The sequence below is a fragment of the Physeter macrocephalus genome, chromosome 5 (genome assembly GCF_002837175.3).
Source record: "Physeter macrocephalus isolate SW-GA chromosome 5, ASM283717v5, whole genome shotgun sequence".
Classification (NCBI taxonomy): domain Eukaryota; kingdom Metazoa; phylum Chordata; class Mammalia; order Artiodactyla; family Physeteridae; genus Physeter; species Physeter macrocephalus.
Genome location: NC_041218.1, coordinates 6,224,242 through 6,235,564, shown reverse-complemented (window position 1 = coordinate 6,235,564; position 11,323 = coordinate 6,224,242). Strand labels below are relative to the sequence as shown.

The window sequence follows — 11,323 nt, the reverse complement described above, 5'->3', positions numbered from 1 at the left end:
CTCAGCCCCAAATGAAGCAGTCAGGCCTCCTGCTGGCCACCCACCCACCCTCACCCCTTCCACGCACGAGCTGGAGACAAAGATGTTCCCCACCCACCCTCCCCCGCCCCCTGCCAACCATTGCCGCACACCCCTGCTCCCAGGATGTGGCCGTCTGCATGGACCTGGACACCCGGACCACCTCATCCCTGTGGAAAGACAAGGCAGCCGTGGAAATCAACTTGGCTGTGCTGCACAGTTACCAGGTACACAGGCCCCGACTGGCCAGGAGCGCAAGGGATTGGGGCTGGAAGAGAGGGAGGCACTTAGAAACTGGGCCGGGGGTCGGAGAAAGCTGGGAGGAGCTCCCGAGTCGGAGGGCCACGGGGCGCGCCGGGCCTGCAGTCCCAGGCGCTGTAATTATGGGAACCTAGCCGATTAGCGCATGCTCAGTAATTCTGGTCCCCAGGGCATGCTGGGCATTGCAGTTTGTGGGACCCACTGGATTCTGGAAGCTCTAATTCCAGGACGAGGGCATGCTGAGTACTTCTACGTGGTCTCGAGAGTTTCGGCTCTCTTGGGGTGGGAGGCATACGGAGAGCACAGACTGGAGCTCCTTTTGCCTGCTGCACTTGGAGCCTGACCACGCGTGCCGCAGTTCGGGGCGACGCTGGTTCGGGGAAGACGGTAGACGGTAGGTCACGGGGGACGGACGCGCAGGGTCTGTGGGCTGAGTCTAAGCCCGTCCCTCCTTCCCTCCCCCGGCCCAGCTCGCCAAAGTGGCCATCGTGGACCACCACGCTGCCACAGCCTCCTTCATGAAGCACCTGGAGAACGAGCAGAGAGCCAGGGGGGGCTGCCCTGCCGACTGGGCCTGGATCGTGCCCCCCATCTCGGGCAGCCTCACCCCCGTCTTCCATCAGGAGATGGTCAACTATGTCCTGTCCCCTGCTTTCCGCTACCAGGTGCCCACCCCACTGGCTCTTGCCCGCCATGCCGGCTCTAACCGAGCAGCCCCAGGGGCCTCCAACCTTCTGTACTCTCTCCTGACCTCTCCCTCCACTCCCGCCCCCCCCCCCCCATCGCTTCCCTGTAGCCAGACCCCTGGAAGGGGAGCGCGGCCAAGGGCGCCAGCATCACCAGGAAGAAGACCTTTAAGGAAGTGGCCAAGTAGGTGCCCTGGGAGTGCTGCCCTCCCTCCCGCACACCCGGACCCTCCCCCCAGCGCCAGCAGCGGTCTGGGCACCCCACCGCTCCACACCCCCCAAGACCTTGCTTGGGTCACGCGCCTGGGGAGGCCCTGTCTCTGTGCGCCTGGGACCCCTTCACCCCCCCCTCGCCCACAGCGCGGTGAAGATCTCTGCCTCACTCATGGGCACCGTGATGGCGAAGCGAGTGAAGGCGACAATTCTGTACGCCTCCGAGACCGGCCGGGCCCAGAGCTACGCACAGCAGCTGGGGAGGCTCTTCCGGAAGGCCTTCGACCCTCGGGTAGGACCGAGCCCAGAGGGCAGGGGTCTGAAAAGGAGGGGGGTTCTGCCCCCACCTTCAGACACACCCTGGAGAACAGGAGAGGGTCACAAGGCAGGGCCCACGAGGAACCCCGGATCCTCAGGGATTCAGGGATCGAGTCGGGGCCTGAATCTTGCCCTGCCGGGAGGGCTAGAATAAAAAGAACCAGGGCAGCGCAGCACGGGTCCCCAGGACGTGGTCTTCTCCTTGCCCACAGGTCCTGTGCATGGATGAGTATGACGTGGTGTCCCTGGAGCACGAGACTCTGGTGTTGGTGGTGACCAGCACCTTTGGGAACGGCGATCCCCCAGAGAACGGAGAGGTGAGGCCTGCCAGGAAAGGGGCCGCTGGGAATGAGGGGAGACTCCAAATTGGAATGGCTGGGCAGGACCCCCAACCCCATGATGGAAAGCGGAGATGCCGTGAGAGTAGGAGCGTGGACAGTCCACTGGGACCCAAGGGCCTGCACAAGCCACACTCCAGGCCCACCCTTGCGGCTGCCCCCCCCGCCCCGACACACACACACAGACACACCTGCTTAGCTGGGTCCCCAAGTCATTTCCATTATCAGAGCAAGTGTCTACTACACGGAAGGCACTTCCTGGCTGGCCAGGCATTGACAAATGGGAAAGACGGCACTTAAAGCGAGATCTCGGCTTTGTCATTTCTTCTTTTCTTAACAAAAGAAAAGAGCGCTGCTCAGATGCCAACAGAGATTAGGAAACGTCACTTTCTGAACAAATCTTGAAAGAAACAACCTAGAGTCCCACCACTGAATACTTTATTGTTAATCACCGTCCTTCCCGCTTCTCTGTCTCTGGCCGCCCCCAGGATCATTCATTTCTGGAGCCCTTATCTGCTTCTGTTTCTAAATGCCTCCTTAGCACTAAGTACCGCCTCACGTCCCCTAGAGCAGAATGCTCATGGAAGCCTTCTCCCCTGCCTTGCTGCCCATTCAGTCCTGCTTCTGATCTGCCTTTTAAAGAAACTAGAGTCACTAACTTTGGTTAGTATAAAAGTAATAGCTACATCCACGTGACCCACACGCTCTCAAGGCAGAGAGCATTTCCATCACTTAGAAAGTCCCCTTGTCAACTCCCCAAGTCAATCCACCTCCCAATCTCCCCACCAAAGGCGACCACCGTCCTGATTCCTGTCGCCTGGTCTAGAACATCATGGATAGGGGAGCATGGTATTCTGGCTTCTTTCACTCACCCTGCTTTGGAGGTTCATCTCGCTGTGGAGTGATTCAGTGGTTCATTCCTCTCCATGGCTAAGCCACGCCCATGGCATAAGCAGTTTATTTCACTGCTGACGGACACCTGGGCCGTTTCCAGCGCTTGGCTATTGTGAATAAAGCTGTTATGAACATTTCTGTACAAGGCTTTTGTGGCCTTATGTTTTCATTTCTCTTGGATAAATACCTAGGAGTGGGATTGCTAGGTCAGTGGGTAGATGTTATGTTTAACTTTTTTTTTTTTTTTTTTTTAATGAAACTGCCGTGCAGCCAAACTGATTGCACTGCACCCTTGAGTTCCGTGCATTTCAATGTATGTACCTTTTACCTCAAATTTTTCTAAATGGCGCAAACCTAGGAATTTGCCCTACAGGAAATGGCATGTATTTACTAACAACACAAACAAGAATATTTACAGCAGCACTGTTCATGATATCCCCACGCTGGAAACAGTTCAAATGACTCTCAGCCGTAGAATGGGTAAATACGTCGTGGTCTGTTCAAATGCAATGCAGCAATGAGGGTGAACAAGATAACAACCACACACAACAAAAGAGATGAATCTCAAACATCACGCAGAGGGAAAGAAGCCAGACACGAAAGAATCAGACCACGGGGCTCACTTTGTATCAGCTTCAGAAAGAGGCAAAACAATCCCGTGGGGTTTTAATCGGGAGACGGGGCAGTTACCCCAGAGAGGGGGTGGGAGGGAGTAACTGGGTGGGGTGACACCAAGGTGACTTCTAGGATGCTGGTGATGTTTCTTGATGGGATGCTGATTACACAGGTAGGTTCAGTTTACGAAAATCTGTAAAGCTGTGCGTTTATAACATGGGTGCTTTTCTGTATGTCCATTACCCTTCAAGAAAATGTTCAAAAAATAAAATTAAGGTAGTACATGCTAATTACGGTGAACCTGTAGACTCACCGTCTAAATGCGTCTGCAGTGAACCCTAGGATATTACGGCCTTGCCGCGTTTTGGTTTTTCCCGTGTGAAGATTGCTGCGTGTAGTTCTAAGCTATTTCCGTGGCGGCACAGGATACGGCTCAGCTTTCCAGAAGCTATCAGTGCCACTAGTGATCAGGGCAACGCAGGGAGACTGAGAGCCATTTTCCACCTATCAGATTGGACTGGTCACAGCCAGTGTGGACAGGAGTGAGGAGAGAGCACTCCTCTATCCTGATGCTAGGGGACCATTTGACTACAGCACCAAGCTTTTAAATCCTCTGACTCAGCAGTTCCACTTCTAAGGGCTCCCCTACTGAAATATGCAAAGGAGGAAACAGGCGAATATGAGTGTTCGAGCATTGTGCATAGAGCATCCGGATGTCCCCAGGCAGGGGGAGGTCTCATACACGATGGTACCTACAAATGATGGGATGCTACGTAGTCATTCGAAAGAATGAGGTCTGGGACTTTCCTGGCGGTCCAGTGGTTAGGACTCTGTGCTTCCACCGCAGGGGGCCCGGGTTTGATCCCTGGCCAGGAAACTAAGATCCCACAAGCCGCGTAGTGCGGCCAAAAAAAAAAAAAAAAGAATGAGGTCAATCTTGGTGTGTTGACCTAGAAGGATATCCATGATAGGTTATTGACAAAAAGCAGGTAAACATAATATGATCCCATTTTTACTTTAAAAAATAAACTACAGAAAGTTTAACATCTGTCCGTGGTACACACGCCTTGGGGGATGAGACTGGAGGGAAGGGAAGGGTAGAGTTTCTCTTTTATTACTTTACACCCTTCTGTAATCTTTTCAAAAAGCCAATACCTCTTTTGTGAAATGTTCAAAACAAATTAAAATTTAAGGTCATAAAGAATAATAAGAATAACAAGGGCCAGTCCAGTGTAGTATGAAACGAAACGAATTGTGATGCCAACGTTTGCCCTCGCCAGAGTTTTGCAGCAGCCCTGATGGAGATGTCGGGCCCCTACAACAGCTCCCCTCGGCCAGAACAACACAAGTGAGTAGGGATGGGAGTTTGGGGGGCAGGGGACAGTGACGCATCTGGAGACACGAAAAGAAAGGAGGACTAAAGAGTTCTCCGGCTGCTGTGCACGTCATTTTCCCAACAAGCTGGAGGACAGCTGAGCGGAGGCCTCAGCCCTCACGCAGCCTCAGGACACCCTCTTCCTTGTGACGCCCCAACTCCAGGCCCCGGGGCTCTAAGGGGCTGTCAGTCCTGAGATCTGCTTCAGAGACGGGAGGGGAGGCAGGGCCTGGAGGCTCAGAGACCCCCTGGGGCCGCAGCCCCGATCCCAAGCCTGTTCCGGAGACCCTGAGGCTGTCCCCTGGCTGCGTCTGGGCCCCGCCTGGCCCCCGGTCCCCTGTGACACCCCGACTCCCTCCTCTCTTTGCAGGAGTTACAAAATCCGCTTCAACAGCGTCTCCTGCTCAGACCCGCTGGTGTCCTCCTGGCGGCGGAAGAGGAAGGAGTCCAGTAATACGGACAGCGCAGGGGCGCTGGGGACCCTCAGGTCCGGGGAGGCTCGGCGAGGGGAGCCGCGGGGGAGGCAAGCTGCCTGGGCCCCGGGGAGCGGGGCACGAGGTGGCCTCCGCTGACGGCTCCCTGCACCCCAGGTTCTGTGTGTTTGGGCTGGGCTCCCGGGCGTACCCCCATTTCTGCGCCTTTGCTCGTGCGGTGGACACGCGGCTGGAAGAGCTGGGAGGGGAGCGGCTGCTTCAGCTGGGCCAGGGCGATGAGCTGTGCGGCCAGGAGGAGGCCTTCCGCGGCTGGGCCCAGGCTGCCTTCCAGGTGAGCCCCCGGGCCCGTCCCGCCACCCTCCCCGCCAGTTCTGAGTCACTCTGGCCCGGACATCTGCCCCCGAGACCTGCCACACCTACGGGGGCGGGGCCCTCACGGATGCCCGGACTCGCTGGGTTCTCTGGCCCCTTCCTGTTCCTCCAAAATCCACCCTCGTTTTGCCACTGCACAGCCAGCCCTTCTGGCTGAGTCCTGAGTGCTGAGGGACGACGTGGCCCTGACAGCACGGGTGGAGCCGCTAGGGCCCCTGCAGGTGCAGGCGGGAGCCTCAGGCAGGCACGGGCTGCCCACCCCCGCCCCCACGGGCACAGAAGGAGGGGTGCAGGGCAGGATGGAGGGAGAAGGGAAGGATCAAGAGAGGGTTAGTCATGGGGGCTTCCCTGGTGGCGCAGTGGTTGAGAGCCCGCCTGCCGATGCAGGGGACGCGGGTTCGCGCCCCGGTCCGGGAGGATCCCACGTGCCGCGGAGCGGCTGGGCCCGTGAGCCGTGGCCGCTGAGCCCGCGCGTCCGGAGCCTGCGCTCCGCAACGGGAGAGGCCACAGCAGTGAGAGGCCCGCGTACCGCCAAAAAAAAAAAAAAAAAAAAAAGAGAGGGTTGGTCAGAGGCAAGGGCTGAAGCTGAGAAACTACAAGAAGTCAGAGGCTAGGCAGGTTTGGGGCGGTGCCTGGACTGGAGGGGGTCCTAGGCTAGGGGAGTACAGGGGGAGCCAGCCCAGGGCTATGACTTTCCACGCCTGGGCTTCCTCCAGAGCAGCTCTGCCTGGTCTGGGGATGACGCCTGGAGCTGAACGGGCCTCCTTCTCCCAGTCCTAACACTGTTCCAGGGCAGCGCTGGCCCCGCCAAGGTCCCGAGGCTTGAGCTCAGCGGGTCTGGACTGATGGCAAGGAGGAGGGCATCCCAGCAGGAGGGCATCCCAGGAGGAGGGCCCGGCCAGCACAGGTGGAGTGTTTGCTGGGGAGAAGAAGAGGGAATGGGAAACAAGACTAAAGAATCCAGACAAAGGGGGTCGGCAGGAAGCTGGGGGTGGGACAAGAGAAGGGAGGAGTGGGCATGAGGCTTGGGGACACCCCTTTAGAGACACAGGGCCAACGGGAGGAGCATCCAACCAGAAGCAGGAAGGCTCTGAGCTAACCAGGGTGGGAGCAGTGGGGGTAGGAAGGAAGGGAGGGGGCCAAGGAAGGAAGGAAGAGATATAAGACTTTACACACACAAAAGAAAGATTAACAGGACTGGTGATACGGATGGGAGGAGAGGGAGTAACCAGTCATGGGTGAGCCCTAGATTTCAAGCTGATGGCCGGCCAAGCCGTTTGCCAGGCTTGCACCTGAGCAGAAACAAATACGATACACACCCTCCCAGGGGTCCTGCCCCAGGGGCCCCCTCCAGCCCCTGGTGTGCAGTGCAGGGGAAGACAGACCAGCCGGAGACCCCTCCCAAGGCCACCGGAATTCTGTGCCCACTCCAGGAGCACTGAAGGGCTTTATATAAGCATGTCATTTGATCTCCCGCAGACCCTAAGGAGGTGTAAAGATGGGGAAACGGAGGCTTGCATGTTGTTAAGTCTAGGAGTGAGAATGTGAACACAGGTCTGAACGCATAGATGCATTCGCTGAAGCTTCCGTGTGCCAAGCTCTGTGCCCCTGGGGACACGAGATGAACACTCACCAGATTAACTAACGAGTGGACGTGACAAAAATGCATGCAAAGGAATAGCTAACACAGCGGCCAAGACACGAAATGGGCTGAAGGACACGATGCCGTCAGCCTCAGCCTCCGTTTCGGTTCCACTCTCCCTCCTGCCCCTGGGGCTGCCTGTCCCACAGGTGCGAGCCCGAGACGGGCGCCTCTGCTCCGGCAGCCCCAGGAATGGGAGGTGGCGACTGGGGCCCCAGCAGGCCCAGCTCCACCGCCCGCATCAGCGCCGCTGAGCTCCTCGCGGCCCAGGCCCTCCCTGGTGGCCCGAGGGCCTCAGCCCTCACCTCCTCACCCCCCAGGCCTCCTGTGAGACGTTCTGCGTGGGGGAGGACGCCAAGGCCGCGGCCCAGGACATCTTCAGCCCCAAACGGAGCTGGAAACGCCAGAGGTACCGGCTGAGCGCCCAGGCCGAGGGCCTCCAGCTGCTGCCAGGTGCGGCCCTGATTTCACCCTGACTCTGCTGGACCCCCAGCTTCCCCGGGGCCCGGGACTGGCTCACTCAGGGGCCAGGCCAGGGTCCCCGGCTCCAGCTCTGGCTCACCCGCCCCCGCCCCTCAGGCCTGATCCACGCACACAGGCGGAAGATGTTCCAGGCGACAGTCCTCTTGGTGGAAAACCTGCAGAGCAGCAAGTCCACGTGAGGAGGACCAATCGGCCCCACCACGCCGGCCCCTGCCCCTCGTGCCCCAGACCCCGGCTCCGCCCCCCTCCTGCCCAGCCCTCCTATAACTGTCCCCTCTCCCCACCCCCAGCCGGGCCACGATCCTGGTGCGCCTGGACACTGGAGGCCAGGAGGGGCTCCAGTACCAGCCGGGGGACCACATAGGCATCTGCCCGCCCAACCGGCCGGGGCTCGTGGAGGCGCTGATGAGCCGCGTGGAGGACCCGCCGCCGCCCACCGAGTCTGTGGCAGTGGAGCAGCTGGAGAAGGGCAGCCCAGGTGAGGGGGCTCCATCCCTCTGGTCTCCAGGGTCCCCTCAGGTTCAGGATCCGGTGGAAGGTGGCCACCTCCACTCACAGGCGCTGTGCCGCCTCCTGACGGGCTGGCCTTGCTGCTGGACGGTCCACTGAGGGCGGCTCCCTTCTCAGAAGTCCCCGACACCCCCGCCCCCGCAGAAAGCCGCCCCTCCCTCCGGGCTCCTTCCAAAGCCTTCCCCACTCCACCCACCCCCGGCAGCCTAGCCCGCTCTGTAGCTGGCATCGGATCTACCTTCTGCTGCACCAGTGCCCGGAGTTCAAACAAGCTGGGTGGGGAAAGGCAGGAGCCCAGACCACCCCGGTCCAGCAGGGGCCCTCAAACACACAAACACACACACACACACACACACACACACACACACACACACACACACTCACACTCACAGGGGCTGCCCATACAGGCCCACCAGCACTGTTCGAGGGCCAGGGCTCTGATGAGACACCGTGAGGTAGTCAGGCCCCCTGTACTCCCCAGACTACGCCATTCCGGCTCGGCCCCTTCCTCAGAGCTCCCCGTGCCGCCCCCAGGTGGCCCTCCTCCCGGCTGGGTACGGGACCCCCGGCTGCCGCCGTGTACGCTGCGCCAGGCTCTCACCTTTTTCCTGGACATCACCTCCCCGCCCAGCCCTCAACTTCTTCGACTGCTCAGCACCCTGGCTGAAGAGCCCAGTGAACAGCAGGAACTCGAGACCCTCAGCCAGGTGGGGGCCACCCCAGTGGGGAGCCGGGGCCGGTGAGGAGGGCCGGGCCGGGAGCGGAGCCCACCTGGCTATGGTGCTGGGGCTCTCAGACCCAGCTCTGGAGTTCCTCCTCATCTCTGAATTGTCTCGCCTTAAGGAAGCCCGGAGGGGACTCCCCTGGCGGTCCAGGGGTTAAGACTCTGCGCTTCCACGGCAGGGGGCACGGGTTCCATCCCTGGTTGGGGAACTAAGATCCCACGTGCCACACAGAGCAGCCAAGAGGCTATAAAAAAAAAAAAAATAAAGCACGGAGAAGGTGCTCAAGAAATGTTTGTTGGCCTGAACTACTGAGGAGGGAGAAACCCCAGGAGGCTCGGCTCCGGAGGGGTCAAGAAGGGAGGTCATCTGGCAGGGCTAGAAGGTTCCAAGCTCACCGCCCCCCCGCCCCCGCCAGGACCCCCGGCGCTACGAGGAGTGGAAGTGGTTCCGCTGCCCCACCCTGCTGGAGGCGCTCGAGCAGTTTCCATCCGTGGCGCTGCCTGCCCCGCTCCTCCTCACCCAGCTGCCCCTGCTCCAGCCCCGGTACTACTCGGTCAGCTCAGCACCCAGCGCCCATCCAGGAGAGGTCCACCTCACAGTAGCTGTGCTGGCATACAGGACCCAAGGTGAGGCTGCGGAGCAGGGGCAGGGCCGGGACCACACAGTGACCCCGGGATGGACCCCTCACTGGCCCCCTCCCTCCCCAACCCCCTAGATGGGCTGGGCCCCCTGCACTATGGAGTCTGCTCCACATGGCTGAGCCAGCTCAAGACTGGAGACCCCGTACCCTGCTTCATCAGGGGGTAAGTGAGCACTGCGGGGGATGGGGGCGGGAGGGGCACCAAGAAGAGGGTGTCTGTCCAAGCCGGGGTGGCACAGGTGAAGGGATCGGCAGGCAGTCGCACAGGGTGAGGGTAGCAGCTGTGGCGAAGGGTGTGATTGGCAGCAGGGATGCCCCACTTAACATATCCAGGACGGGGCACCCACTTCACAACTCTGGCTAAGTTTGGGGCCCTTCACTAATTTGGACTTAGCGTCCTATCTGGAAACTGCAGTTCCCAGAGACGGGGCTGGGATTCGATCCAGCAGGCCCTGTTGCTTTTAGACGGTGCACTGTGTCCCTCCCTACATCTCTGGGGTCAGTCTGATGCTGGCAGGCAGGGTACCTGGGAACTGTGCCCCATCCGCATTTAGTCCGGGGAGAACTGGTTAGGCTACCACATTAACACAGAGCGCGCAAGGGAAGTGAAGGATCTCAGGATACCCTTCCCTCTGCTGTGTTCAGAAGTCTTGCCCCATCCAGCACCCAGGAGCTGGAAGTCTCAGGTGGGACAGAGAAGAGTTCCCAGGATGGCACCAGCTGGGCCTAGTGACCCAAACCCATCCAGCAGGCGAAATTACAGATAAACCGCCAATCTAGTGGACGCAAACCAAATGCCAATGTCGAGGCTGTGGTTTAAAATAAAGACACTCAGTGCACCCATTATGAACTAAAAGGCTGTCTGTCCTTCCCTTCCCCATACTTTCTATATCTCCTGAACTGAGACATCAAAACATTCTTCAATGCAAATTTAAGCTCTATTTCCTGTGACCCAACCTCCAGAAACCACAGGTCCAGGAAGTTCCTGCCAATCAGCAGAGTTCTCTTATTAAACACTTTGTGCTTACTGTGAGCCAGACACAAGCATGAACTCGTTTTCAGTGGAAGTTGAGTTCTCCTCTCTCAACCCTGCGGAGGTTGATAAGAACGGGGGATGTGGGGAGACACAGTGGGCCTGATGGAGGGTCTCTTGGCTAGGGCTCCCTCCTTCCGGCTGCCGCCTGATCCCAGCCTGCCCTGCATCCTCGTGGGCCCGGGCACTGGCATCGCCCCCTTCCGGGGATTTTGGCAGGAGCGGCTACACGACATCGAGAGCAAAGGTGAGGCTGGGGCCCAAGGGAATGACTGGAAGGCAGGAGGAAGTCACACAACTTAGGGGCACAAAAGAGCAGGGGGCTGGAAGGCAGGAACCAGGCAGGAAAGAGGGCAAGGAACAGGGCCACAGAGGTGAAAAGAAGTTTATTAGACCAGGGGGTGGGGGGCCTAGAGGCAAGGGCAGTGCCCTGTTGGTCTGGCTTCCTGGTGCCCGGCACAAAGTAGCGTTGGATTGGATTAACGACGAAGGGAACCCGGATGTCTGGAGAAGACGGGGCTGGGACTCAGAAGACAGATATGCCCCAGGTGGACTCTGGACTATGTCAGAGGTCACCTAGGTGTGTCTGAGACCCAAGGAAGCTACAGGGTGTTCAGGTTGGGCATGGGGTGCCCAGGGGAGCTGGTAAATCAAAAGAAGGGAGCTGGGCTTCCCTGGTGGCGCAGTGGTTGCGCGTCCGCCTGCCGATGCAGGGGAACCGGGTTCGCGCCCCGGTCTGGGAGGATCCCACATGCCGCGGAGCGGC

General features: G+C 59.3%; 1 protein-coding gene across 3 annotated transcripts in view; it reads left to right on the top strand.

Moving 5' to 3' along the window:
- NOS3 (nitric oxide synthase 3) overlaps positions 1-11,323 on the top strand; it is an 18,234-nt gene that overhangs the window by 5,337 nt on the left and 1,574 nt on the right. For all 3 annotated transcript variants that reach the window (XM_024128948.3, XM_007126654.4, XM_028489582.2), the window contains 15 exons: positions 144-245; positions 750-944; positions 1,076-1,149; positions 1,326-1,470; positions 1,709-1,813; positions 4,624-4,691; positions 5,089-5,205; positions 5,309-5,483; positions 7,487-7,619; positions 7,746-7,824; positions 7,940-8,127; positions 8,694-8,866; positions 9,300-9,510; positions 9,600-9,687; positions 10,683-10,804. In XM_024128948.3, the coding sequence (XP_023984716.1) occupies positions 144-245; positions 750-944; positions 1,076-1,149; positions 1,326-1,470; positions 1,709-1,813; positions 4,624-4,691; positions 5,089-5,205; positions 5,309-5,483; positions 7,487-7,619; positions 7,746-7,824; positions 7,940-8,127; positions 8,694-8,866; positions 9,300-9,510; positions 9,600-9,687; positions 10,683-10,804 (1,975 nt within the window). The remainder of the gene's footprint in view (positions 1-143; positions 246-749; positions 945-1,075; positions 1,150-1,325; positions 1,471-1,708; positions 1,814-4,623; positions 4,692-5,088; positions 5,206-5,308; positions 5,484-7,486; positions 7,620-7,745; positions 7,825-7,939; positions 8,128-8,693; positions 8,867-9,299; positions 9,511-9,599; positions 9,688-10,682; positions 10,805-11,323) is intronic.